Genomic DNA, 24,095 nt, shown 5'->3' with positions numbered 1-24,095 from the left:
TTTTAGCCGTGCTTTAGCTATAATTTTATAGCGTGTGCTCCTTAGATTAAGCAGTTTATAAATCTTTCGGACTATATCAGCAAGCAATGTTGCCATTTCAGAGAAGTGGGTTTCCTGAGCATGTACATGCACCACCCCCAAGGCCCACAATGGGACGGGAGAGAATTTCACTTCCATTTGCATTTTAATGTGAAACTGGCAGCTTTCAAACCGAAACGTGAATGAAATCGTGAATATCCTTCAAGATTTTGTCTCCGAATATTGCGGTGCAGCTCTCCCAGTGAAGAGTGTGTTCAAAAATGAATATATTTCGGGGAAATGTCATACAAAAAGCCTTGCGAAATTGTGCATATTAGGCAGAACTGTTTATTCGGAGAAATTTCCACTAGAATGCTGATGTGTTTTCATGGCTTTTTTGTCTAAATGCAAATTTCTGCCCAAATGTGTTGAACCGAACAGAAGATTCAGAAGAAGAGACTCTGAGAGAAATCAAAACTGGCAGATCCATCCATCCCTCACCGATTTCCAAACCTCCCTGTATTTTCATTGCTTTTAATAGGATTCTCCCCATCCCCTTTTTCCTTTTCCAGGATGCCCCTCAGGGACGTTCAAAGCCAGCCAGGGGGACGAGGGCTGCATCCATTGCCCCATCAACAGCCGGACCACGTCAGAAGGAGCCACGAATTGTGTCTGCCGCAACAACTACTACCGCTCAGACTCTGATCCGCTGGACATGCCATGCACCAGTAAGTTGCCCACAAAGGGGAGGGGGCAAGTCTAGAAGGGCGGTATACCTCATCCTTCAGGGTCCTGTGGGCATAGACCACGGGTAGGCAAACTAAGGCCCAGGGGCCGGATCTGGCCCATTCGTCTTCTAAATCCGGCCCGTGGACAGTCCAGGAATCAGCGTGTTTTTACATGAGTAGAATGTGTCCTTTTATTTAAAATGCATCTCTGGGTTATTTGTGGGGCATAGGAATTTGTTCATCCTCCCCAAAAATATAGTCTGGCCCCCACAAGGTCTGAGGGACAGTGGACTGGCCCCCTGATGAAAAAAGTTTGCTGACCCCTGGCATGGACTATTGGTCCATCTAGCTCAGTATCAGTGGCAGCTTCCAGGGTTTCGGTCACAAGTCTTTCACCGGCCTACCCAGAGATGCCAGGAAGCAATGAGTGTAAATGCTACTTTTATCCAATAGGCTGCTTTCTACACACACACACACACACACACACACACACACACACCTGCCTCTGTATCCTCTATCCAGGGAAACAGTATCAGAGTGGAAGAAACACATTCCAGCCAGGGCGAAACATTTGGGATGCAAAACAGAGCCTCTAATGGCTGTAGCCTTAGGAAAGTTCTGGCAGCCCTGAAAGTCCCTGCTGTCCTGCACCATCTTACCTCCCCATTTCCTCCCTTCCCGCAGCAATCCCGTCGGCCCCACAGGCCGTCATCTCCAGCGTGAACGAGACCTCCCTCATGCTGGAGTGGAGTCCGCCCCGGGACTCAGGGGGCCGCGAGGACCTGGTCTACAACATCATCTGCAAGAGCTGCGGTTCGGGTCGGGGGGCATGCACCCGGTGCGGGGACAACGTCCAATTCGCACCGCGCCAGCTTGGCCTGGCCGAGCAACGCGTCTACATCAGCGACCTGCTGGCCCACACCCAGTATACTTTTGAGATACAGGCGGTGAACGGCGTCACTGACCAGAGCCCCTTCTCGCCCCAGTTTGCCTCTGTCAACATCACCACCAACCAAGCTGGTAAGGATCTGTTCCATTCCATTGTCATGTTCCTTCTTCTTGTTTTTATTATTTACTTACTTCTTTGGAGGACACTCCTCCCCCCAAAATATGAAAACCTGTATTTCCGTTCATACATGGCAACTTGTAACATTATACATCTATAAAACAGGTCCTTATTGTGTGATCCACAATTTAGTACAGACTGTTGGAACCAGTCTTGGGTTTTCGGGAGAATTTGTGAATGAAACAAAGCTCCGCCATTCTCCCGTACAGGTATCTCTGTGCTTTGTTCCTCTTGGCAGTCTTAATTTGTGAGTCAATTTTTCCATAAGGGCAATACACCATACTCCCCTGTACCAAGTGTTCAAGTTGCACCTTTTAAGTCTAAGATGTGATTATAACCATATTTGCTGCCATTAAGAGAAATCCAATTGGTGGTTTATCCACCAACTCCTGATTCTTATTTAAACAGAGATCCAGTAATGCAAGTTCTGAAGCAGGCTTCCTCAAACTCAGCCCTCCAGATGTTTTTGGCCTACAACTCCCATGATCCCTGGCTAGCAGGACCAGTTGTCAGGGATAATGGGAATTGTAGTCTCAAAACATCTGGAGGGCCAGGTTTGAAGAAGACTGTTCTGAAGACTTTGTGATATACTGATGTGAAATGTTATTTAAATTTAAATACGTGTTCCGCAAAATCTGCCACTTTTGGTCATGTCCACCAAAATGCCTATATCTGCCTCTTTCCCTACACCCATGCCAGCACATAGATACCCATAAGGATGCCTATGGGTGTATGGAAGTTTAACTGGGGCTAAGTATCATTTCTGAAGTATCTTCTGCATGGTTTCCATGATGCTGGTAGAGATAGTTTTATAGGGAAACTTGCCCTAACTTGCCCCCTGAGTCCAAGATTCAGCTTCTGTTCCCATTTCCAAATCTGTTTCTTACATATGCTTTAGCCCCCAGAACCTGTTGCAGAAGAAATTGTTTCTTTTATAGGGATGGAGGAGGAATAGATTTTATTAAGGTTTTGGGGAAAAAGATATACAAAGGTTGGTATCAAATGCCTATTTTTTTTAGACTATCAAAGATAAAATAAATTAATCTAAATAAAAACACAAAGAAAAAAATATTAAAAGGGACAAGGGGCAAGAGAGAAAAAAGCAGAAGTTCTGATTCTTTTTGTCAGCTATATATAGAAAAATATTCAAAACATCCAGTCCAAGGTAACACCCAACTATTCTACTTTCTATAATCCAATGTATTCTTCAATCCTCAAAGGAGAAAACAGTTTTCAATGGCTTTATATGACCTAATTGAGTTTTGACTGCCTTGAAGCACTTCTTGCAAGTAAGCACTCAGATTGCTGGGTTTTTTAAAAGTCTGACTAACTATATGCAAAATTATACCCCCAAATAGACCCATTAAGATTAACAAACCCAAGTTAGGAATGTTCATTAACCTCAATAGGTCTACTGTGTGCAGGGTACAAGCCAATGCTAGTCCTGCGCAGGGTAAATCCCATTGATTTCAATGAATCTAAGTAATCAAATCAAATCTTTACTATGGTCATAGATCAGCATAATTAGGGTGGGGTACAATCATTTCATGTCTGTAAAACCTTTTTGGAAAGCTAAAAATTATTAAAACAGAAGGTATATCTAAAAGACTATAAGAATCTAAAAGAAGCTGAAATAATCTAAAAGAAGCATTAGAAGCATTAAACAGATGTGGAAGAGCGTAAAAGGTTAGTATATAAAAGACTATAGCTAATTTACAGATAGGAGTATGCAGTAAATCTAGTTTGTGGGACAGATCGTCATCCAACAGATTTTGAGTGCTGCTATGCAGAATCTGGCAAAATTGTATGTTGTAGCAGGGAGGTATAGAATTGTTCTGTGTGCCCTGAGTACTTATGGAGCAGTGGGGAGATGAGGCTAATATGAATGTCTCTATAATATAGGCACTGGAGAAGCACACGCTCTATTGTTTCTATTTGTCCAGAATCACAGGGGCATTGTCTCTCCGAGTAAGCTACAACCCAACACATTTAAAATAACCACGTCCACTGTATTACTGCAGCGTAATTCTATAAACATTAATACATATGTGTTTGATTATAAAGTTATACGCCTCATTGAGTGTATCTGTTTATGTGCTGGTTCGTTTAAGAAACCTTGAATGTATACATACATAATAAGGGTGTAATATTATGAGTATGTGTGTGTGTGGAAATGAGGGGTTTTTTTGTCAAGATCAAGGAGCAAGATAGAAATTAGTGCGGGGGGGGGGGATCTGTGCATATAAATTAGGCACTGGGATTTGCAGAAAACGCCATCTCTAGTTTCCTCCTTTCTGCCGGCTCCCCGAGGAGGTGGATATTTTGAAAACTCTGCCCCTGAGAAAATAGCATCTTCTGGGGTCTTCTTCATCTCCCTTACCGAGACACAAAGTCAGCTCCTTCGGACTGGCCGTTAGAGGCCCACACCCAGGGCCGGATTTAGGTTTGATGAGGCCCTAAGCTACTGAAGGTAATGGGGCCCTTTATATGTCCAGCTGTCCTTTGTCAACAATAAATTGTCGCTGTTTATTGTGTTGAATATATGCTATATGGTAATTTATGGCCTTAATAGGTATCTAAAGCCATTTGCACATAACAAAATATGTATTTTATCAAAGTAATTGTTGAACTGAAATACAATTAAGAAGTATATTAATAGTGAAATACAATTAAGAAGTATATTAATAGTGATATTTTAGGGAGCAGGCTAGCAGGCAGGGCCCATTACTTACATCATAGGAGCCTACACAACACAAAACACTGTTGCTGTATGTAGGTTTTATTTTATTTGTTTTTTTATCTTATATTTCGAAAATGTACATCCAGTTGTTTTTTTCCTTTAAATTTTTTAGGGGCCCCCAAGGGAGTGGGGTCCTAAGCTATAGCTTGTTTAGCTTGTATGTAAATCTGGCACTGCCCACACCTCTGTTTACATAGCATGGCTTGGTAGGTGTGCAGAATCCTAATCATAACATCTGAATCAACCATGCATTTACAAATACTGACAGGCTCACAACAGTTATTCAGGTGATAGATTCCCATGCTTCAAGAAAACACACACTTTGGTGTATCGTAGAGGCTGGCCAAGCCAAGGAGGCATTCCCCCCCCCCCCCAAATCTTGAGGACTAACATCTTGTCTGTTTGAGCCTTATTTCCCCCCAGGAAAGATGGGATTCTCAGAATACCGAGCACCTGGGAGAAATGACACTATGCTGGTTTGTGCAAATGTTTAGGAATGGTTACAAAGTTCTCCACACTTGAATTTCTCCCGGGACGTTTGGATTGTCCACAACTCTTGCCAGCATCCAGCTAACTTCCACAAAGTGTAGACCCACTGAAATTAATTGACCTAAATCAATCACAGCCATTAATTTCAGTAGATCTACTTGGAGCAGGAATAGCATCTCATACAGCCCCACTTTCACATAGGTTTTAGCAGCAGTCATTCTGACTCACTTCTGCATTAACCTGATGTGTGTGTGTGTGTGAAAAATTGCAATTAAATAGGTATTCAAATACGTTCTTTAAAACTTATTTCCTCTCAAAACACACTTATTTATTTGTTTGCTCCATTTATATCCCACCTTAACCTCTAAGGAGCTCAAGGCAGCATATATGATTCACTTCCTCCCTGTTTTATCCTCACAACAACCTTGTGAGGTAGGTTTGGCTGAAAGACTGTGCCTCGTTCAAGATCGCCCAGTGAGTTTCGTGGCTCAGTGGGGATTTGAACCCTGGTCTCCCAGAGCCGAACCCAACACCTTAACCACTACACTACACTTTCTCTCAAAAACACCATGCTGGCAAAGGTGGGTTGTGAACTGACACCTGCTATCTATCACCGTTACCACTCAACCACATTTTGGTCCTTTAAAAATTAAAAATAAAAATTGGAGAACTCCATTGGAACATTTGGGAAGTGTGTAATCTTGGGGATACCTTAAATTCTGATCCTGGCATTTGCAGCACAACCCTAACCCCTTGTCTGCTCTGAAGTAATCCCTATTGAATTCAGTGGGGCTTACTCCCAGGTAAGTGGTGTTAGGATCAAAGCCTTGAGATTATATACAAAGTCGGACCTAACTAGGCCCATTAAAATTAATAGATATGAGTCAGGTCTATTTTCCCTCAGTGGGTCTACTCTGAGTAGGACTTAGTTGAAAGCAATATGTGGGGGGGTCTGGCCAGTGCATGTTGGGATTTGCAAAAGGCCGAACTTCTGACATGCTCCTGAATTTCTCTCGCTTGTTGGGGCTGCCTCTGCGAGCTGCCAGAGCAGGCGAGCTGTCAGGCCTGCCTCTTGCATGCTCAGATCTCACCCCTTGTAATTAAGCAACGTGGTTGCGACTTTATTACAGCAACTGTGAACATTCGCACCTTGGCGGGAGGGAAGGCGTGGCAGGGAGGGTAGCGGTGGAGGCGGCGGGGGGAGAGAGAGAGAGGAAGACGGGGAAACCTCCCGCTCTGCCTCTGCTCCCCCTGCGTGTTTCTGCTCGGCTCGGCCTTATTATGCGTCGAGCTGAGGCTCCCAGCCCGGGCACGACGCCTTCCTTAATGTATCTGTTCATTAGCGCTAAACAGTAACTGTCTGCTCGCTAATTCTCCCGTAATTAGAGGCAGGATTCTTTCGCAAGCTCTCTCCACAGCCTGGCAGCCTTGATGTTCATCATTAGCAGCTGGAAACAGAAGCTGTGGGGGAAAAGACACACACACACACATCCAGCATGGCGCTCGAACAACAACAAGAGGGTCTGGCAGCAGCGATCATGAATGATGGCGCTGAGGGAGGTTGAGGCAGGCCGAGACTTTTGTCTTCTCTGAGTGCAGAGGCATGCTGCTCTGCCCACGCTGCCTTCTTCCAGCAGGTCCCTTGCCCTGGAGGAGAATCCCCCCTGGAAAAATCTAACTTCTGCTCAGAATAAGTTCCTCTGAGTTCCAGAATAAGCTCCTGGGTAGATAAAAGAATGCACTTCTTCATGCAGCTCATAGTTAAACTATGGAACTCATTCCTGCAGGAGACAGGGATGGTCACCAGCTTGGGCAACTTGAAAAGTGGATTGGGCAAATTCATGGCGGAGAGGGCTTTTGTTTTGTTTTGTTTTTTAAATGCTTTTTATTAAGTTTTCATTTTAAATACACCAACACCAACAAACAGAAACATCAAGTCTTTTTACATGTATCCTACTTTATGCTCCATAGAGCTGTTGACTTCCGTCCTTCCCTTCCACAGGTTTTCTTATTCCAATCTTTAATTCACAGTTTCATTAATAAAGGACTAAACCATGACATAAGATTTATTTCAGTCCTGCTAACGTCTTCAAATTTCTACAGTTCTCACTTATATAAACCATAAATTTACGCCATTCTTTTTGGTACTTTGTCTCCTCCTGACTGCGAATTCTATGTGTCAGTTTTGCTAGTTCTGCGTACTCAACCAACTTTGTCTGCCACTCCTTTACAGTCGGTATCTCCTGTGTTTTTCACTTTTGGGCTATCAAGACTCTAGCTGCTGTCGTAGCATACAAATACAGTCTTTGGTCCGTCTTCTTAATATCCTCTCCCATCAAACCTAGCAATAGTTCTTCAGGCTTTTTTGGGAAAGTATATTTAAACATCTTTTTTAATTCATTATAGATCAATTCCCAAAAATCTTTCATTTTGTCATATGACCACCACATGTGGTAAAAATCGCCGTCCTTTTCTTTACATTTCCAGGCAGAGAGGGCTTTTGATTGCTACGAGCCATAATGGCTATGCCCTGCCTCCACAGCTGGAGGGAGTAATGCTTCTGGATCGCAGTTGTGGGAAACAAACAGGGAGAGGAGAGTGGTCTTGTGCTCAGATCCTGCTCACAGGTTTCCCACAGGCATCTGGTTGGCCACTGTGAGAACAGGAGGCTGGACTGCCCTGATCAAACAGGATCTCCTTAGGTTCTCATCTCTGACCATTGGCTATGCTGTCTGGGGATGGAGTCCAACAACATCTGCCAGCCTTGGCTGCTGGGCAGCATCTGGTAAGAAGCACCAGGCACAGAAATTTTGAGGTCCATGTGATGCGTAATGTGGTCAAAGTGAACACGTGAAGAAGGCAGCAGGGTGTGAGCCCTGTCCCAAATTGTCCCTGGGCCCAGAGGAGACCTTGGCATGCTAAACAGGAATGGGGCTTCCAACACAGGGCTTGCCTCCAGATGTTGTGGACTGTGAGTCCCATCAGCCACTGCCGATAACCAGGAATGATGGGAGTTGTCATCCAAAACACCTGACAAGCAATAGCCTGGGTACCTAAGTTCTAGCAGCACTCAGCTGATTGTGATTTGAAGTCTCTGAACACCTGGTCGGGCCGAAGGTTTTAACTGCATTCGTAGGGTTGCCATATTTCCAGATGAACAAAGTCGTTGAGCTTTTTTCAGGCTACCTCTGAGCCCTAAACAGAGCCTGAGCTGGACTTTTGCTTACAATTGTAAAAATCCTCATCCCCACCCCTGGATGGGCATGTAGGCCCCCCAAAACAGGACATGTTAGGGATTTCCCAGATGTATAGCAATGCTAACATTCATCCCAAAGCGCTCAGAAACCACCTTCAGTCCTTCCCACTTAAGAAGGAGGAATGGGCTGACACAAAAGGTGGAGACATAAGGGGCACCCCCTATGCCCTCCCCACACTTTCACTGGTGGTGTTTGAATGCCCAGATAAGGCTCGATCTGTGGGTTTCATAAGATTGCAGTCTGTGGGGTTGTGTATGTGCGCAGATTCCTCTATGTATGGCTTGTGAAAAGGATGTCTAGAAATTTGCCTGCTCCTTCAAGAACACTTATCACAATTGAGATAAGACTCTGTCCCTGCTCCATCTCTCCCCCCCCCCCGCCATTCCACATCTGGAAGAAGGTGGGTGGTGATGGGCAACAGGGCCTTTTTAGTTTGGGCCCCTCATCTCTGAAACTCCCTTTCAAGGTACAGGGACTCCAAGTATTTCATAGAATCATAGAATTTTAGAGTTGGAAGAGAGTGATCTAGCCCAACTCGTTGTATTGCAGGACTCTTTTGCCCAACGTGAGACTCAAACCCACAGCCGTGACATTTCTGTGCCCCGAAGACAGAATAGCATTTGATGTGGACAAGTCAGGTGATTAGGAAGATTTTCTTCTTATTATACTATTTCCACTTCTGGCTTTGAAATGAGGATGGAGGGAAAATTGGCTTAGTTTGCATTTTCACTCATGCTTCCAGAAGCAACAGGGGAATCTAAACAACAGCTGTCCTTGGAAGTTTGGACTTTTGCAATGCTTTTCTCCAGCCCAAAACTTGGTATGCAACAGCATCTATTTGGGAATAGGAAAGCACTTAAATGTGCCTAATGGTGAATGCATTTTAATTAGGAGAAACAGCTTGCAAAAATATGTATGCCTTGCCCCCCAAAAATGTGCATTTTAGGAAAATGCAAATGTAAATGTGGGTGAATTTTTATGCAGTCTTTAAAAAAAAAAGCAATGCAAAATTGGGAGGAACTGGAGTTAAGCCTGGAAAATTTGAAAACCCAGAGAAATGAGCAGGTCCATCCGTCCTGACCTTGGAATTTTCTCTAAAAGCTCCATTTCCAGTGATAAGGGAAGCCTGCATACCTGAATCTGCTTAGTCCAGCTTTGTGTGTCCTCCCTATCCCCCCACAACCACCCCCCAGCCACACGCAGCCGCCCTCCCACGAGACATTTCTGACCCTGACCTCAGAGCACAGCCGTGTCTGCCGGACGTTAATTGAAAATACCAGAATTCCCCCGTTGGCTTGATGGTGGCCAACGGTAACCTGATGCTGGGGGAAGAACGCTTGAGTGAAGGTTTGGAGCTGGGGTGGGGGGAGTCCGGAAGACCCCCAGCTGCTCTGTCCTTCCTCCTTGCCCCGTCTCATTCCTCGGAGCTCTTGGGGTGGGGGACAGAGAGGGGGTTTCGGTGGGCTCAGCCGCCCCTGTGATTCAACACAAGTTACGGGGATTACTGTGATCAGAGACTGATTCTGCTGCACGTAACCCAAGCCGGGCGGCTGAGCCCCGTCAGCCCAAGGAGACCCTTTGATTGCGGGCAGGGGGTGGGTGGGCAGGAGGGAGACCCCTTCGCGAGGACCAGATTTGCTCCGCAGACCTGGCAGCTGACACAGAGCGAGGGAGAGACGGAGAGAGAGGAACAGTGAAAATGGATTGGCGCTGGCAGAGTTTCAGGCCATGAAAGGGGAAACTGGAGACGGGTCGTGGTTTCATGGCCAGCATGTGGTCCAGGGTCGTCCCAGACAACATGTCAGTTGACCCCCACCGCCAGCTCCCTTCCCCAACCCACCCACAATGAGAGGAGCGGCAAGAGAGAGGCGGCTTGTCTGCTTCCTTGTCTTGCAGCTGGGGGGGGGGGGTCGGGATGGAGAGCCATGTGGGGGGAGGAGGAGGCATCCCCATGCCTCGATTTCCCCCAACTTCTTCCCCATACAGTGGTACCTCGGGTTAAGTACTTAATTCGTTCTGGAGGTCCGTTCTTAACCTGAAACTGTTCTTAACCTGAGGCACCACTTTAGCTAATGGGGCCTCCCGCTGCCGCCGCACGATTTCTGTTCTCATTCTGAAGCAAAGTTCTTAACCTGAAGCACTATTTCTGGGTTAGCAGAGTCTGTAACCTGAAGTGTCTGTAACCTGAAGTGTCTGTAACCCGAGGTACCACTGTATTAGCTGATCTGTTCAGTTCAGAGCAACTTTTTCCAGCCCTTGGGATGCCCCCATTAGAAGACTCGGGACAGAGAAAAGAATGCACTTCTTCACACTAGTTAAACTATGGAACTCACTCCATCAGGAAGCAATGGTTGTTGAATGGTCTCTCTAAATTTGAAGGTTCATTATTGTTCCACAAGACGTGTATTTCTTTAAGGGCCAGAGCAAATAACGTGACCTAGTTTTACAGCTGTGAAGCAGTATAGCAGGTGCTGTTAAGTTATGTTAATTAAGCTGTTGGGTATAGTATATAAAGAGCAGCACCTAGCTCTCTCAGTACCCTGGGGGATGGGTCATGCTTATTGGTATATTTAGTGTAAAAGGAGTTTTTGTTTTTGTTATTAAAACCTAGCAAAAGTAGTTTTTGTGTTCCTTGTAATGTGTGGTCTCCCCAGCACGCCTTCTGCAGCGCAGCTAATCTGCAAATAGCCAACAATGGTGTCCGCCAACGTGGGAAGCTTCCAAAGGGGACTGGGCAAATTCATGGAGGAGAGGGGCTATCCAAGGTGACTAGCCATGACGGCTATTCTCAGGAGGCAGCAATGCTTCTCAATACCAGTTGCTGGAAACTCCAGGAAGGGAGAGTGCTCTTGTGTTCAAATCCTGCTTGCAGGCTCCCCCAGGCACCTAGCTGGCCAATGTGAGAACAGGATGCTGGACTAAACAGAACCGCTATTATGATGGCCGTTTTATTATTAGGCTGTCTGTCAGTATGCTTTTTATTATGTTTTTTTATAACTGATGTTCTGTAATGTGTTTTTAATGTTGTGCACTGCCCTGGAATCTTTTGATAAAGGACAGTATATAAATTTAAATACTACTACTACTACTACTACTAATAATAATAATAATAATAATTTGCCATTGGCCTGATCCAGCAAGATCTTATGGTCTAATGGCTTCACCCTGAAGCATCACAGTTCAGTAGTTTCTTTCTCACTAGCTGCAGAGTATCAAGAGTCTGACTCCCATCTTCTCTGGTCATTGGCCATGGTGCCTGGGGCTGAGGCGGGTTCAGCCGCTTCTGGAGGACCATGCCAGCTCTTTGTCCTGGATGCAGAAGGTCCCACGTTCTCCAGAATCAATAATTGGGCTTGAAATGTGTCCCTTTTAGAAACCCTGGAGAGCTGCTGCCAGTCAGTGTAGGCAATATGGATCTGGATAGATGAATGGTCAGCTTCCCATGTCTTGAGGGTGTGCTTTGCATGCAGAAGGTCCTAGGATCATGCGCCAGAATCTCCAGGTAGGTCTAGGAATCCCCCCTGCCTGAAACCCTGAAGAGCCACTACCAGTCAGTGTAGACCGTGCTGAGCTGGATACATCAGTGGCCTGACTCAATATAGGTCAGCTTCCTATGTCCATATGGATTGTGCAAAAGTGGGGTGGAGGGAACCAATTAGATTGTAGAGAAATGGCCCATTGGGGTGGTCCCTTGTCTGGAATTGGACAGACCAGCATTTTCTCTCCTAAACAAGCTTCTGTTTTTTAAAAAAGTAAATAAATAAATCAGCATTTAAATGTCAGTGCTGGGCAGTTTTCAGGAAAACAAAAGATCAGATAACAATCAGGTTCAAATCCCTGTTCTAAGGCCATTCACACATCGTCCAGCCACCCTCACCCTTGCTAATCCAGGTCACGGGGTACTCAGAGCAGAAGACAGGAGCAAGCAAAGTGTGTCACTGCAAATGTGCTGGGAAAGACACACACACACACACACAAACACCATGACTCCAGCAAACCAAGCCATGATACTGCTCTCCAACCCCTAACCTTGCTGACCCCCAGGGAAAAGCTGTTTCAGCTCCAAAGATGTGTGATTCAGCTCACGTCGCTCTCTGAGATACTCAAAAACACTTGGTTGTGTGCGCATGCTCAGAATTCTTCCTTCCAACACTCTCAATGGAGAAACGTTTTTCTCCCTCTCTCATAACGCTAGAACCCAGGGACATCCAAGGAATCCAATGTTCAGAGATCCAGGAGAGACAAAAGAAAGCTCTTCTTCACACAGAGAATTTGCTCCCGCAAGATGTAGTGATGGACACCAAGTCGGATGGCTTAAAAAGAGGGTTGGACAAATATCAGTGACTACTAGCCATGATAGGTATCTTCACCGCTGGAGGCAGGAAGCTTCTGAATATCATTTCACAAGTGGGGATATGTGCTGTTGTGCTCAAGTCCTGCTTGCAGGCTTCCCATAGACAACTGGTGGGCCATTGCGAGATCAGGCGGCTGGATTAGATGGGCCTTTGGCCTGACCCAACTGAGCTCTTCTTATGTTCTTCCTGATGTCTTCATGAAATTTTGAGTTGTCACCAAAACTCTTATCTCTGGGCTCAGAAATATATGCATTGGGGACTGTGGACTTATGAAAACCCACATATCATCTCGATAAGACATCTCCTGTTTCAAAGAACTCTCAGAATTTAACTGCCTCCCAAATTATTATTATTATTATTATTATTATTATTATTATTATTATTATCATTATCATTATCATTATCATCATCATCATCATCATCATCATCCCACTCTTCATCAAAAGATCTCAGGGCAGTTCACAGAATAAAACACAAAAGAAGACACAAGTAAATAATTAAAGCAAAACAATAACTCCCCCTTCCCATAGACCCATTTAAAAGGCTGTAGGATATTAATCAACCCAAAACTTGTTGGAAGAGGAACATTTTCGCATAGCAGCAGAAGTGCGCTTGTCTTCACCCAACCTCCCTGGGCAGGGGTGGATCAATTGTGGCCATCCAGCCTCTCTATCTGATCCTTGGAACTCTTCCTAGGCTACATGCCAACCCCAGCCACCCTCCTCCCTGGCCCCAATTTCCACCCTCCTCAAGTGTTTTGGCCTGGCTGGGATATGTTTTTGAACACTAGTAATACCTCTTGCTTGTCTGGATGGGCGTGTGTGAGAATGTGTAGAACCTAGCCTACTCTACGAAGGTAAAAGTGGGCTCTGCCTACTTCCCCACCAGGCCCCACCCAGCATCAGCAGTCCTCAAAAGGTTTCCCCAAAAGGAATGTGGCTGCTAAGAAGGTTCTCCATGCTTGGAGAACTTGGACTAATTAAGAGAATTGGTGCAGGATCATCAACTCCTAATAGCCAGAACACGGGAAGTCATCCAAAAATGTTTAATTCGGAACTGTTTAATTGGCTCTTTTGATTGTATTGTGATTTGGCATTGTGTTAATGTGGCCTCCATTGGATTGTTATTAATGAAAAATTAATAAAAAATATTTTTTTATTTTTAATCAAAGAACGTTCTCCATGCTTGTCCTAGGACAAACATGGTCATGAATGCTCCGCTACCTAGAAATTTGAATGAGGAAAATCCAGGCTTTCAAATTTCCAAATGTCCTTACTCATCATGTTCAGAAGATCAGAGAGGCAGTCTCTCACTCACCTCAGTGTCCCCACGGTGGCGGCTTCCTGGTAGCCACCATGTTGCTGTTTTTTAACTAAGAGGCAACTTTTGTGGAGCGGTAGCTGTAGGTGGCCTAGGTTTATGTTAGGGTTTTTGGACTTCTGCCAACATCCCTGACTCAGACACATCGCACATGTGAGACGCAGCCTAGTTAACAACAGGACTAGGTAATCTTCCCCTCCCCATCTAGCCCTGTCACCCGGTGGGGGCCACAAAGCCGCTACAAAAGGGGCCTTTTGTTCTCTCATTTGCCTGACACAGTTCTCAGTTGGCTGGCAGTTCCCAACTGAGACATGTCAGTTTCATTGTAATGAATTGCCCTGAGCATAGCACAGCCCATTTCCACAAATTAGTGTTCATTTCCAAGACACCAGAACTCCACCCCCCACCCCACCCACCCCCCACACCCGACCTGGATCACATCCTGCTGTACGAAGTTGTCCTGTGTTAGTGAAGGATAGGAAGTAAAGGGAGTTGCTGAGGAGGAGAATCAGTATTCCAACCTGATCAGACAGGAGTTCTGAACAAAACTTGAAGGAAATGACTGAGACACCTTTGTGGCAACAACACAACCAATGAGCTCTCACCACAGGGCTCTTGAATGAGGTACAAGTGCAAAAACTATTCAGGGGCTGGGCTCTTGGTTGCTGTGGGGTTAATTCATCCATCACCACAACCATACACCCTACGCAGGTATTTTGTACCTGTCGCTTACCAAAGGCATGAAGGAGTCAATAGGAATGTGCTCAACTAGCCCAACCCCATCACAAGGGTATTTTTTTATTATTGTTTGACAAGTTTTACAGACCCTCCAAGTTTCCCTATTTTCCAGGGACAGTCCCGGATTTACAGAAGCTGTCCCGGTTTCTGGTTTGATCCTGAAATGTCCTGCTTTTCATCATAGAAATGTTGGAGGGTATGGAGTCATGCGACCCACCCCCTGCAAAAAAACCCAAGGAGATAAGTTAATTACAACCTTTAGAAGACATCTGAAGACAGCCCTGTATAGGAAAGGTTTTTGTTTAATGTTTAATGTTTCATTGTTTTTTTATATATGTTGGAAGCCGCCCAGTGTGGCTGGGGCAACCCAGTCAGATGGGCAGGGTATAAATAATAAAATCATTGCTATTATTATTATGGAATAGGATGTCCCTATTTTCATTGGGAAAATGTTGGAGGGTATGGTTTCATATAATGCTTTATTGTAACAAAACCTCAAAGTAATAATAATAATAATTTACAATAATAATTTATTATTTATACCCCGCCCATCTGGTTACAAAAGTGGTTACAAACAGAATAAGGCAATAAAATTGTCAGTTAAAAACAGCTATTTAAAACATTCAAAAATAATTAAAATCAACAGTAGGCCAAAAACTAGATTAAAACACCCAGCAAAATTCCATCTCTAGGTAGTCTTGCGTGAACGAAAATGAATTTAGTTAGTGCCAAAAAGAGTACAGCGAAGGTTTCTGCCTGGTGTCAATAGGCAGGGAGTTCCAAAGTTGCTGCCATGGTAGAATATCTATTTCCTGCAAATGCAGAATGCTGGTTACAGTGCCAGTTCCACAGTGGTCGAGTGGGTATATATGGGTAAGGCGATCTCGCATGAAAAATGGTCCCAAGCTGTTAAAGGCTTTATATTATTAATAGTGACACCTTGAACTCGGCCCAAGAAGTTCAGGCAACAAGGCAAAAGTCCAGGCTGGACAGCTCCTTGCAGAGTTGGAAATACATACAGCCACAGGAAAGTTGTTGAGAGAGGGGAAGGAGCTCATGGGACATGCCAGTTCACTGACACGGGATTGATACCAGCAATGCCTTTATGGTGACTTATGGTGACACTTGCAGATGCCGAGCCATTGCTTGTAGGTCAATAAGCGTTTGATGTGGCGTCAGCATATAGAGGAGCTTCCTTGAAACGTCTCCCTTCCTGCAGGGCAGTGATCACACATTGGCTAAGGCAACGGACCTCTTTCTCTTACAGCCCCTTCGGCCGTGTCCATCATGCACCAGGTGAGTCGGACGGTGGACAGCATCACCCTCTCGTGGTCACAGCCCGACCAGCCCAACGGAGTCATTCTGGATTATGAGCTGCAATACTATGAGAAGGTACCAGGGGACAGAGGGGCATGGGTTGGGGCATACATCCAACTCTCCTCAGGGAGAGTCATCAGGGACCAAACTGCTGGCACTCTCTGGCAGACCACTTGCCATGGCTGTTCCAGTCGAGAGACCAGCTAGCTTGTTAAAAATTGCAACGTTGAAAACCAGTTATCGCCCAACTCTTAGGCAGAGCATCCCCTTTGCATGCAGAAGGTCCCAGGTTCAGTCCTCAACAGCCTCTCCAGGAAGGACAGAGGATGTTCCCCCTGCCTGAAACCCCCAAGAACTGCTGCCAGTCAGGGTTGACGATATTGAGCTAGATCAGTGGTTCTCAACCTGTGGGTCCCCAGATGTTGTTGGACTACAACTCCCATCACCCCTAGCTAGCAAGGCCAGAGCTCAGGGATGATGGGAGTTGTAGTTTAACAACATCTGGGGACCCACAGGTTGAGAACCGCTGAGCTAGATGGACCGATAAGTCTGATGGAGTATGAGGCAGCTGTGGAGGAGGAAGAGCTGGAGGAAGCGTCTATGAACTCTGGGTCAAATACATTGGTCCAATAAGAAACCTAATTGGCCTAGTTGGTTATAAGTGGGAAGATACACCTTCAAACTGTCTCCCATATCTCACTTTGATGTTGCACCTGAGCACCAGACACAGAGCTGGATTTCAAATTCCAGTAAGATCTCTGCATTAGTGAATCTGCCGACAGGGTTTCTTTGAAGTGAGCCTCTCGAGTTCCTCTAGAGCTCTGGCATTAGAAGAGGCTTTGAATCGTCTCCCGCTGGGAAAACGCCTCTCTCTCTCTCTCCTTTTTCTTTTTTGAAATGGAAAACTGACAATTACTGTCAATGTGTGTGTTGCGTTTTTCTGGAAAAGAACAACATTGGTTTTATTCTGGAGAGCCACTTCTGAGCCTCATACTGGGAGCTGAGGAGGGGGAAAGGAAATGGACCCATTCTGGGCCCTCTCCTCAAACTTCACTTGACATGCAATTGCATCTCATTCTCTCCTCCACCCTGATTAGTGCTGAGCTGAAATCCTCTCCGCCAAACTCCTCATTCTGCTGGGCAGCTATGAAATTTGGAGGTGGGGGACATTTCTAACAAAATTTGGGATGTGCAAACAAGGAGGAACCTGAGGACCATATGTGGCCCTCAACGGCTCTCTATTTGGTCCCCCAGGACTCTCCCCAAACCATATCCCTCACCAGTCTTGCTTCATACCTCATGAGTCTTTTTTCTGGCTGGAATGTGTCCTTGAATGTTGAGCATGCCTCTTGCTTGTCTGGATACAGGATAGAGAGCGGTGTGTTTAGAAACTATCCTGTTGTACAAAGGTATATATTATATTTATTGCTTTTCTCCACTTTTGCCTCTGGCCTCACTCACCACCGTCATGTGACCTCTACACAGCACCGAGGGCCTTCTGGCGGTTCCCTTGCTGTGAGAAGCCAAGTTACAGGGAACCAGGCAGAGGGCCTTCTCGGTAGTGGCACCCACCCTGTGGAACGCCCTCCCACCAGATGTCAAAGAGAAAAATAACTACCAAACTTTTAGAAGACATCTGAAGGCAGCCCTGTTTAGGGAAGCTTTTAATGTTTAATAGGTTATTGTATTTTAGTGTTTTGTTGGAAGCCGCCCAGAGTGGCTTGGGAAACCCAGCCAGATGGGCGGGGTATAAATAAATTATTATTATTATTATTATTATTATTATTATTATTATTATTATTTATTGTTATTGTTATTATTACAAGGTTACCCAGAATGGAAAGTGGCTGTCAGGCTGAGAAAGGTTCCCCCAACACAGCTCAACAGTGAGGGCAGAAATTAGTGCCCTTGCTCTGATCTGGCTTCATGATGATTCCATGGGATGATGATTCCAAAGCCAACTGAGAGTGAGGGCAATGATTCATGCATTCACTGTGGAGCCCTATGAGAGAATAAATGAATGAATGGTGTTCCCAGCAACGGGAAGTGTGATTGTCACTGTTTTCAGAATCTCGAAAAACAGGCAGCAAAAAAGATAAACAGAAGGGTATAGCGTCTGCCTCTGCTGCCAACTCACTAATTTCAAGTCCTAAAAATAGCTTTTATCTGACTATATAAATAGCTTATGCATATAAAATTAAAATATAAATTTTATTCAAAACTTACAATACAGCTTGGTCTGCTGCCATAGTATCCTAGAATGATCACTCCAATCTTCAATGCCTCTTCACTGTCATGTTGGCTCGTCAAAGACCCTCATAGAATCATAGAATCATAGAGTTGGAAGAGACCACAAGGGCCATCGAGTCCAACCCCCTGCCAAGCAGGAAACACCATCAGAGCACTCCTGACATATGGTTGTCAAGCCTCTGCTTAAAGACCTCCAAAGAAGGAGACTCCACCACACTCCTTGGCAGCAAATTCCACTGTCAAACAGCTCTTACTGTCAGAAAGTTCTTCCTAATGTTTAGGTGGAATCTTCTTTCTTGTAGTTTGGATCCATTGCTCCGTGTCCGCTTCTCTGAAGCAACAGAAAACAACCTTTCTCCCTCCTCTATGTGACATCCTTTTATATATTTGAACATGGCTATCATATCACCCCTTAACCTCCTCTTCTCCAGGCTAAACATGCCAAGCTCCCTTAGCCGTTCCTCATAAGGCATCATTTCCAGGCCTTTGATCATTTTGGTTGCCCACCTCTGGACACGTTCCAGTTTGTCAGTGTCCTTCTTGAACTGTGGTGCCCAGAACTGGACACAGTACTCCAGGTGAGGTCTGACCAGAGCAGAATACAGTGGCACTTTTACTTCCCTTGATCTAGATGCTATACTCCTATTGATGCAGCCCAGAATTGCATTGGCTTTTTTAGCTGCCGCGTCACACTGTTGGCTCATGTCAAGTTTGTGGTCAACCAAGACTCCTAGATCCTTTTCACATGTACTGCTCTCAAGCCAGGTGTCACCCATCTTGTATTTGTGCCTCTCATTTTTTTTGCCCAAGTGCAATACTTTACATTTCTCCCTGTTAAAATTCATCTTGTTTGTTTTGGCCCAGTTCTCTAATCTGTCAAGGTCGTTTTGAAGTGTGATCCTGTCCTCTGGGGTGTTAGCCACCCCTCCCAGTTTGGTGTCATCTGCAAATTTGATCAGGATGCCCTTGAGTCCATCATCCAAGTCGTTGATAAAGATGTTGAATAAGACCGGGCCCAAGACAGAACCCTGTGGCACCCCACTAGTCACTCTTCTCCAGGATGAAGAGGAACCATTGATGAGCACCCTTTGGGTTCGGTCAGTCAGCCAGTTACAAATCCACTGAGTGGTAGCATAGTCAAGACCGCATTTTACCAGCTTCTTTACAAGAATATCATGGGGCACCTTGTCAAATGCCTTGCTGAAATCAAGGTAGGCTACATCCACTGCTTTCCCTTCATCTACCAGGCTTGTAATTCTGTCAAAAAACGAGATCAGGTTAGTCTGACATGACTTATTTTTCAGAAATCCATGCTGACTATTGGTGATCACAGCATTCCTTTCTAGGTGCTCACAGACTGTTTGCTTAATGATCTGCTCCAGAATCTTCCCTGGTATTGATGTCAGACTGACTGGGCGGTAATTATTTGGGTCCTCTCTTTTCCCCTTTTTGAAAATAGGGACAACATTTGCCCTCCTCCAGTCTGCCGGGACTTTGCCTGTTCTCCAGGAATTCTCAAAGATGACTGCCAGTGGTTCTGAGATCACATCTGCCAGTTCTTTTAATACTCTTGGATGCAGTTCATCTGGCCCTGGAGACTTGAATACATCTAAACTAGCCAAGTATTCTTGTACTATCTCCTTAGTTATTCTGGGCTGTGTTTCCTCTGCTTGAATCATTTGCTCCAAATTCTTCAGGTCGGGCATTGTTTTCTTTATCGGAGAAGACTGAGGCAAAGAAGGCATTGAGGAGTTCAGCCCTTTCTGTGTCCCCTGTTTGCATTTCACCATCTTCTCCTCTGAGTGACCCCACTGTTTCTTTGTTCTTCCTTTTGCTACGAACATACCCCTAAAAGCCTTTTTTGTTGCTTTTAACCTCTCTAGCAAGCCTGAGTTCATTCTGTGCTTTAGCTTTTCTGACTTTGTGTCTACAATAGGAACCAGTCTGGTTTACTAGACATTTTCCATTAATATATCCCCTCCACGGACACCTGCGATGATTATAAATACCCTGTTCTTCTTCAATGAATTCCTTAACTTATTTCCTCTACAAAAATCATGCAGTTTTAAACCAGATTGAGTTAGGCACTCTTCAGTTGGAATGAGTCAGGTGCAAGAATCGTTGGCAGACAGAAATGCTTATGACGGGGATTCACAATCTCTTTCATTCCCCAGTTGTGAGGAATTGCGTGTGTATCAAAGAGGGGGTGTATGTATCAGGGAAAAAAGCTAATTAAAACTCCATGATTACATGAAGTCACAAATGTCCTTCCCGCACCCCACACTTCAATTTGCAGAGGAAAGGGCTAATCCTCTGTTCCCTCCAGATGACCTATATTTTGGTTCCCTTCAGGCCAGCAGGAGCTGGGGGAGGGGGAGGAGAGCCCACCGTTTTGAGCCGATAAATAGGTCCTGACCTATATTGCATAAACGGGTGCCCTGGCTCTGCCTTGCTCTGTCCTTGTTCCGCAGCAAAGCCAGGAGAGAGTGGCAGAATCAGGGCTGGTGCAGTGTGTCAGGAGGGGGGTGTCTCTTCTGAACCACCACCTCCTTCACCAGATGTTTGTTCCCATGTAAATATTAGGGGGAGACTTTCAGGAGGGTGGCGTGAAAGTCGAAGGACTTTCAGGTGAGGGGATGTTCGGATAGATGGATGGATGGATGGATAGACAGATAGATGATAGATAGAGATAGATAGATAGATGATAGAGAGAGAGAGAGAGCGTTTTTCTGGGGGTACTCAGAGGTAAGCATACCCTTAAACATTTTGTGAATCTTTGTACTTTTGTCCATTTACTGTATTTATTTTTCCTGATTTGAACTATAAAGTGGTGGTTTTCTTGAGTCAAAATGAAAGCACTCCTAAACATGTTTTTTAGAAAGAGAGCACTGGGTAGGTAGGTAGATAGATAGATAGATAGATAGACAGACAGAGATATAGAAATAGATAGATATATAGATATAGATATAGATATAGATATAGATATAGATATAGATGATATAGATATAGATATAGATATAGATAGATATAGATATAGATATAGATATAGATATAGATATAGATATAGATATAGATATAGATAGGGCAACCCAACTAGATGGATGGGATATTATTATTATTATTATTATTATTATTATTATATAAATAGATAATTTGCATATTGTTACAAACTTTAATACATGCAAAACCACAGACAGTATTGCAGCAGTTATATAAATAGCACAGAATAACCATGTGTTAGTATAATTACGGTATCATTCATATATATATATATATATATATATATATATATATATTATTTATACCCCGCCCTCCCCAGCCAAGGCCGGGCTCAGAGCGGCTTACAAGCAATAATAAAAACAAGATGAATGATTACAACTTAAAAACAAAAATAAAATACAACATTAAAATAATGGAACATTAAAATATTAAAATGTAGCCTCATCGCAGGAGGAGAAGGAAAAGAAAAAAGAAAGAGAGGGAGGGAGGGAGGGAATCAAATTGGCTCCAAGCCAAAGGCCAGGCGGAACAACTCTGCCTTACAGGCCCTGTGGAAAGAAATCAGATCCTGCAGGGCCCTGGTCTCATGAGGCAGAGCGTTCCACCAGACCAGAGCCAGAGTTGAAAAGGCCCTGGCTCTGGTTGAAGCCAATCTAACTTCCTTAGGGCCTGGGACCACTAGGGTGTTGTTATTTATGGACCTTGAGGCTCTCCGTGGGGCATACCAGGAGAGGCGGTCCGGTAGGTACGAGGGTCCTAGGCCGTGAAGCGCTTTAAAGGTCAAAAGCAGCACCTTAAATCTGACCCTTTACTCCACCGGGAGCCAGTGCAGCTTGAAAAGCACTGGGTGAATATGCTCCCATGGCAGAGACCCCGTGAGGAGCCTCGCTGCAGCATTCTGTACCTGCTGGAGTTTCTGGGACAGCTTCAAGGGCAGCCCTGCGTAGAGCGAATTACAGTAGTCAAGCCTGGAGATGACCGTCACAAGGATCACTGTGGCCAGGTCGGGGCGGGAAAGGTAAGGGACCAACTGCTTGGTGCAGCGAAGGTGGAAAAATGTTGCCTTGGCTGTTGCTGTAACTTGCGCCTCCATGGAAAGGGAGGCGTCAAGGATTACACCCAAACTCTTAACGGAAGGCAATGGCACTAATTGGGCCTCTGCAAGAGAAGGGAGTTGGTCCCTTATCCCCATGCCATCCCGACCTAGCCATAGGACCTCTGTCTTCGAAGGATTTAGTTTCAATCGGCTCCCACAAAACCATCCAGCCACAGCTTCCAAGCATCTGGTCAGTGTGTTCGGGGCCGAGCCGGTGTGGCCATCCATCAGCAGACAGAGCTGGGTGTCATCAGCATATTGGTGACAGCCCAGCCCAAAGCTCCGGATAATCTGGGCAAGGGGGCGCATAAAGATGTTAAAAAGCATCGGGGAGAGAATTGCGCCCTGCAGCACTCCACACACCAAGGAGTATATATATTTATCCTTAGTATAGTTCAGCCAATGGGCATAAATATTTGTATACAAATTTTGGAATCTTTTTTTTAAAAAGTACTGTGGTGCAGAATAAATACATATAAAACAGCGACTTAACAAAAATAAATGCATGTGTTAATTATATAAAATGACATAGAATCACTATGAGTATGGTAAATATAATAATGTAAAACACAGCTGCAAACCCAAGTTGTGAAAGGCTGACCTAGAAGAGGCCCAGGGTGATATATCTTGGGGGTGGGGGGTGCCCAGAAGGTTTTGTTTTATCAGCTGGCATCTGTTTGCCTGGCAGGATTTGAGCGAGTTCAACGCCACGGCAGTTAAGAGCCCCACCAACACTGTGACGGTGCAGAACCTCAAAGCTGGCACCATTTACGTCTTCCAGGTGCGGGCACGCACTGTGGCAGGCTATGGGCGTTACAGCGGCAAGATGTACTTCCAGACCATGACCGAAGGTGAGATATGGTGCAGAAGACTCCCTGCGCCAGTTAGGGAATCTTAAGCTCAGTTCTCCATGATTCCATATCCGTTTCATACATATATATCCTCCACTGCCTTGCAAGATACAGTATCTTCAGGAGAAGAAAAGGCGATGGAGTAAACCCTACACAAATCTGGAGTAGAGTCCTTAAGATGGCTGGATGGCGCCTTGTACGCCTCCTTCTGGCATCTCCTGCAGCCAACCTGGTGCCAAACGTATTGCTCTGCTTTCCTTTGGACCACATCAGTGAGGCCGAGAGGGGGGTCTTGTCATTTGGACAGCCCAGGACCTCTACAGCACTGCCCAGGCTTGCACCAAGGGGATGTTGCTTCAGTGCTGCTGACACAGCGATTTGGCTTCACCCTCAGATGCGCACTCCATTGTCTCTCAAAACAATAGCAAATATATTTCAAAAGAATCTTTGTTGTTGTTGTTGTTTAGTCGTTTAGTCGTGTCTGACTCTTTGTGACCCCATGGACCAGAGCACGCCAGGCACTCCTGTCTTCCACTGCCTCCCGCAGTTTGGTCAGACTCATGTTTGTGGCTTCGAGAACACTGTCCAACCAAGAATCTTTAAGTCTGAACAAAATGCTTGTTTAACCTGGAGGTAGACTGTCTGAATTGTGCATTGCTTTGTAACGATTTGTTGGGTCTCTGGACCGTAATAAAGATTGATTGATTGATTGATTGATTGATTGATATTTCAAAAGACGTCTTGAAAATTCATCAATACTTAAGTGGTTCCAAGGAGGTGGTTTGAGTATCCATGGTTTTGCATATAAGTGCCATCACCAGAACATAACCCCTGCCTAAGATGTGAGTTACCTGTACACATTTTTTTGGT

General features: G+C 45.0%; 1 protein-coding gene across 11 annotated transcripts in view; it reads left to right on the top strand.

Moving 5' to 3' along the window:
* The window catches only part of EPHB2 (EPH receptor B2), a 117,060-nt gene that overhangs the window by 71,935 nt on the left and 21,030 nt on the right, over positions 1-24,095 (top strand). For 10 of the 11 annotated variants that reach the window (XM_081016040.1, XM_081016039.1, XM_081016038.1 and 7 more), the window contains exons 4-7: positions 591-746; positions 1,431-1,766; positions 15,979-16,103; positions 23,063-23,225. In XM_081016040.1, the coding sequence (XP_080872166.1) occupies positions 591-746; positions 1,431-1,766; positions 15,979-16,103; positions 23,063-23,225 (780 nt within the window). The remainder of the gene's footprint in view (positions 1-590; positions 747-1,430; positions 1,767-15,978; positions 16,104-23,062; positions 23,226-24,095) is intronic. The other variant, XM_081016043.1, reaches the window with a different exon arrangement.

This window comes from Podarcis pityusensis (genome assembly GCF_964106645.2).
Source record: "Podarcis pityusensis genome assembly, chromosome: 8".
Lineage (NCBI taxonomy): Eukaryota > Metazoa > Chordata > Lepidosauria > Squamata > Lacertidae > Podarcis > Podarcis pityusensis.
Note: the sequence above shows the minus strand (reverse complement) of the source record. Positions and strands in the feature narration are given on the sequence as shown.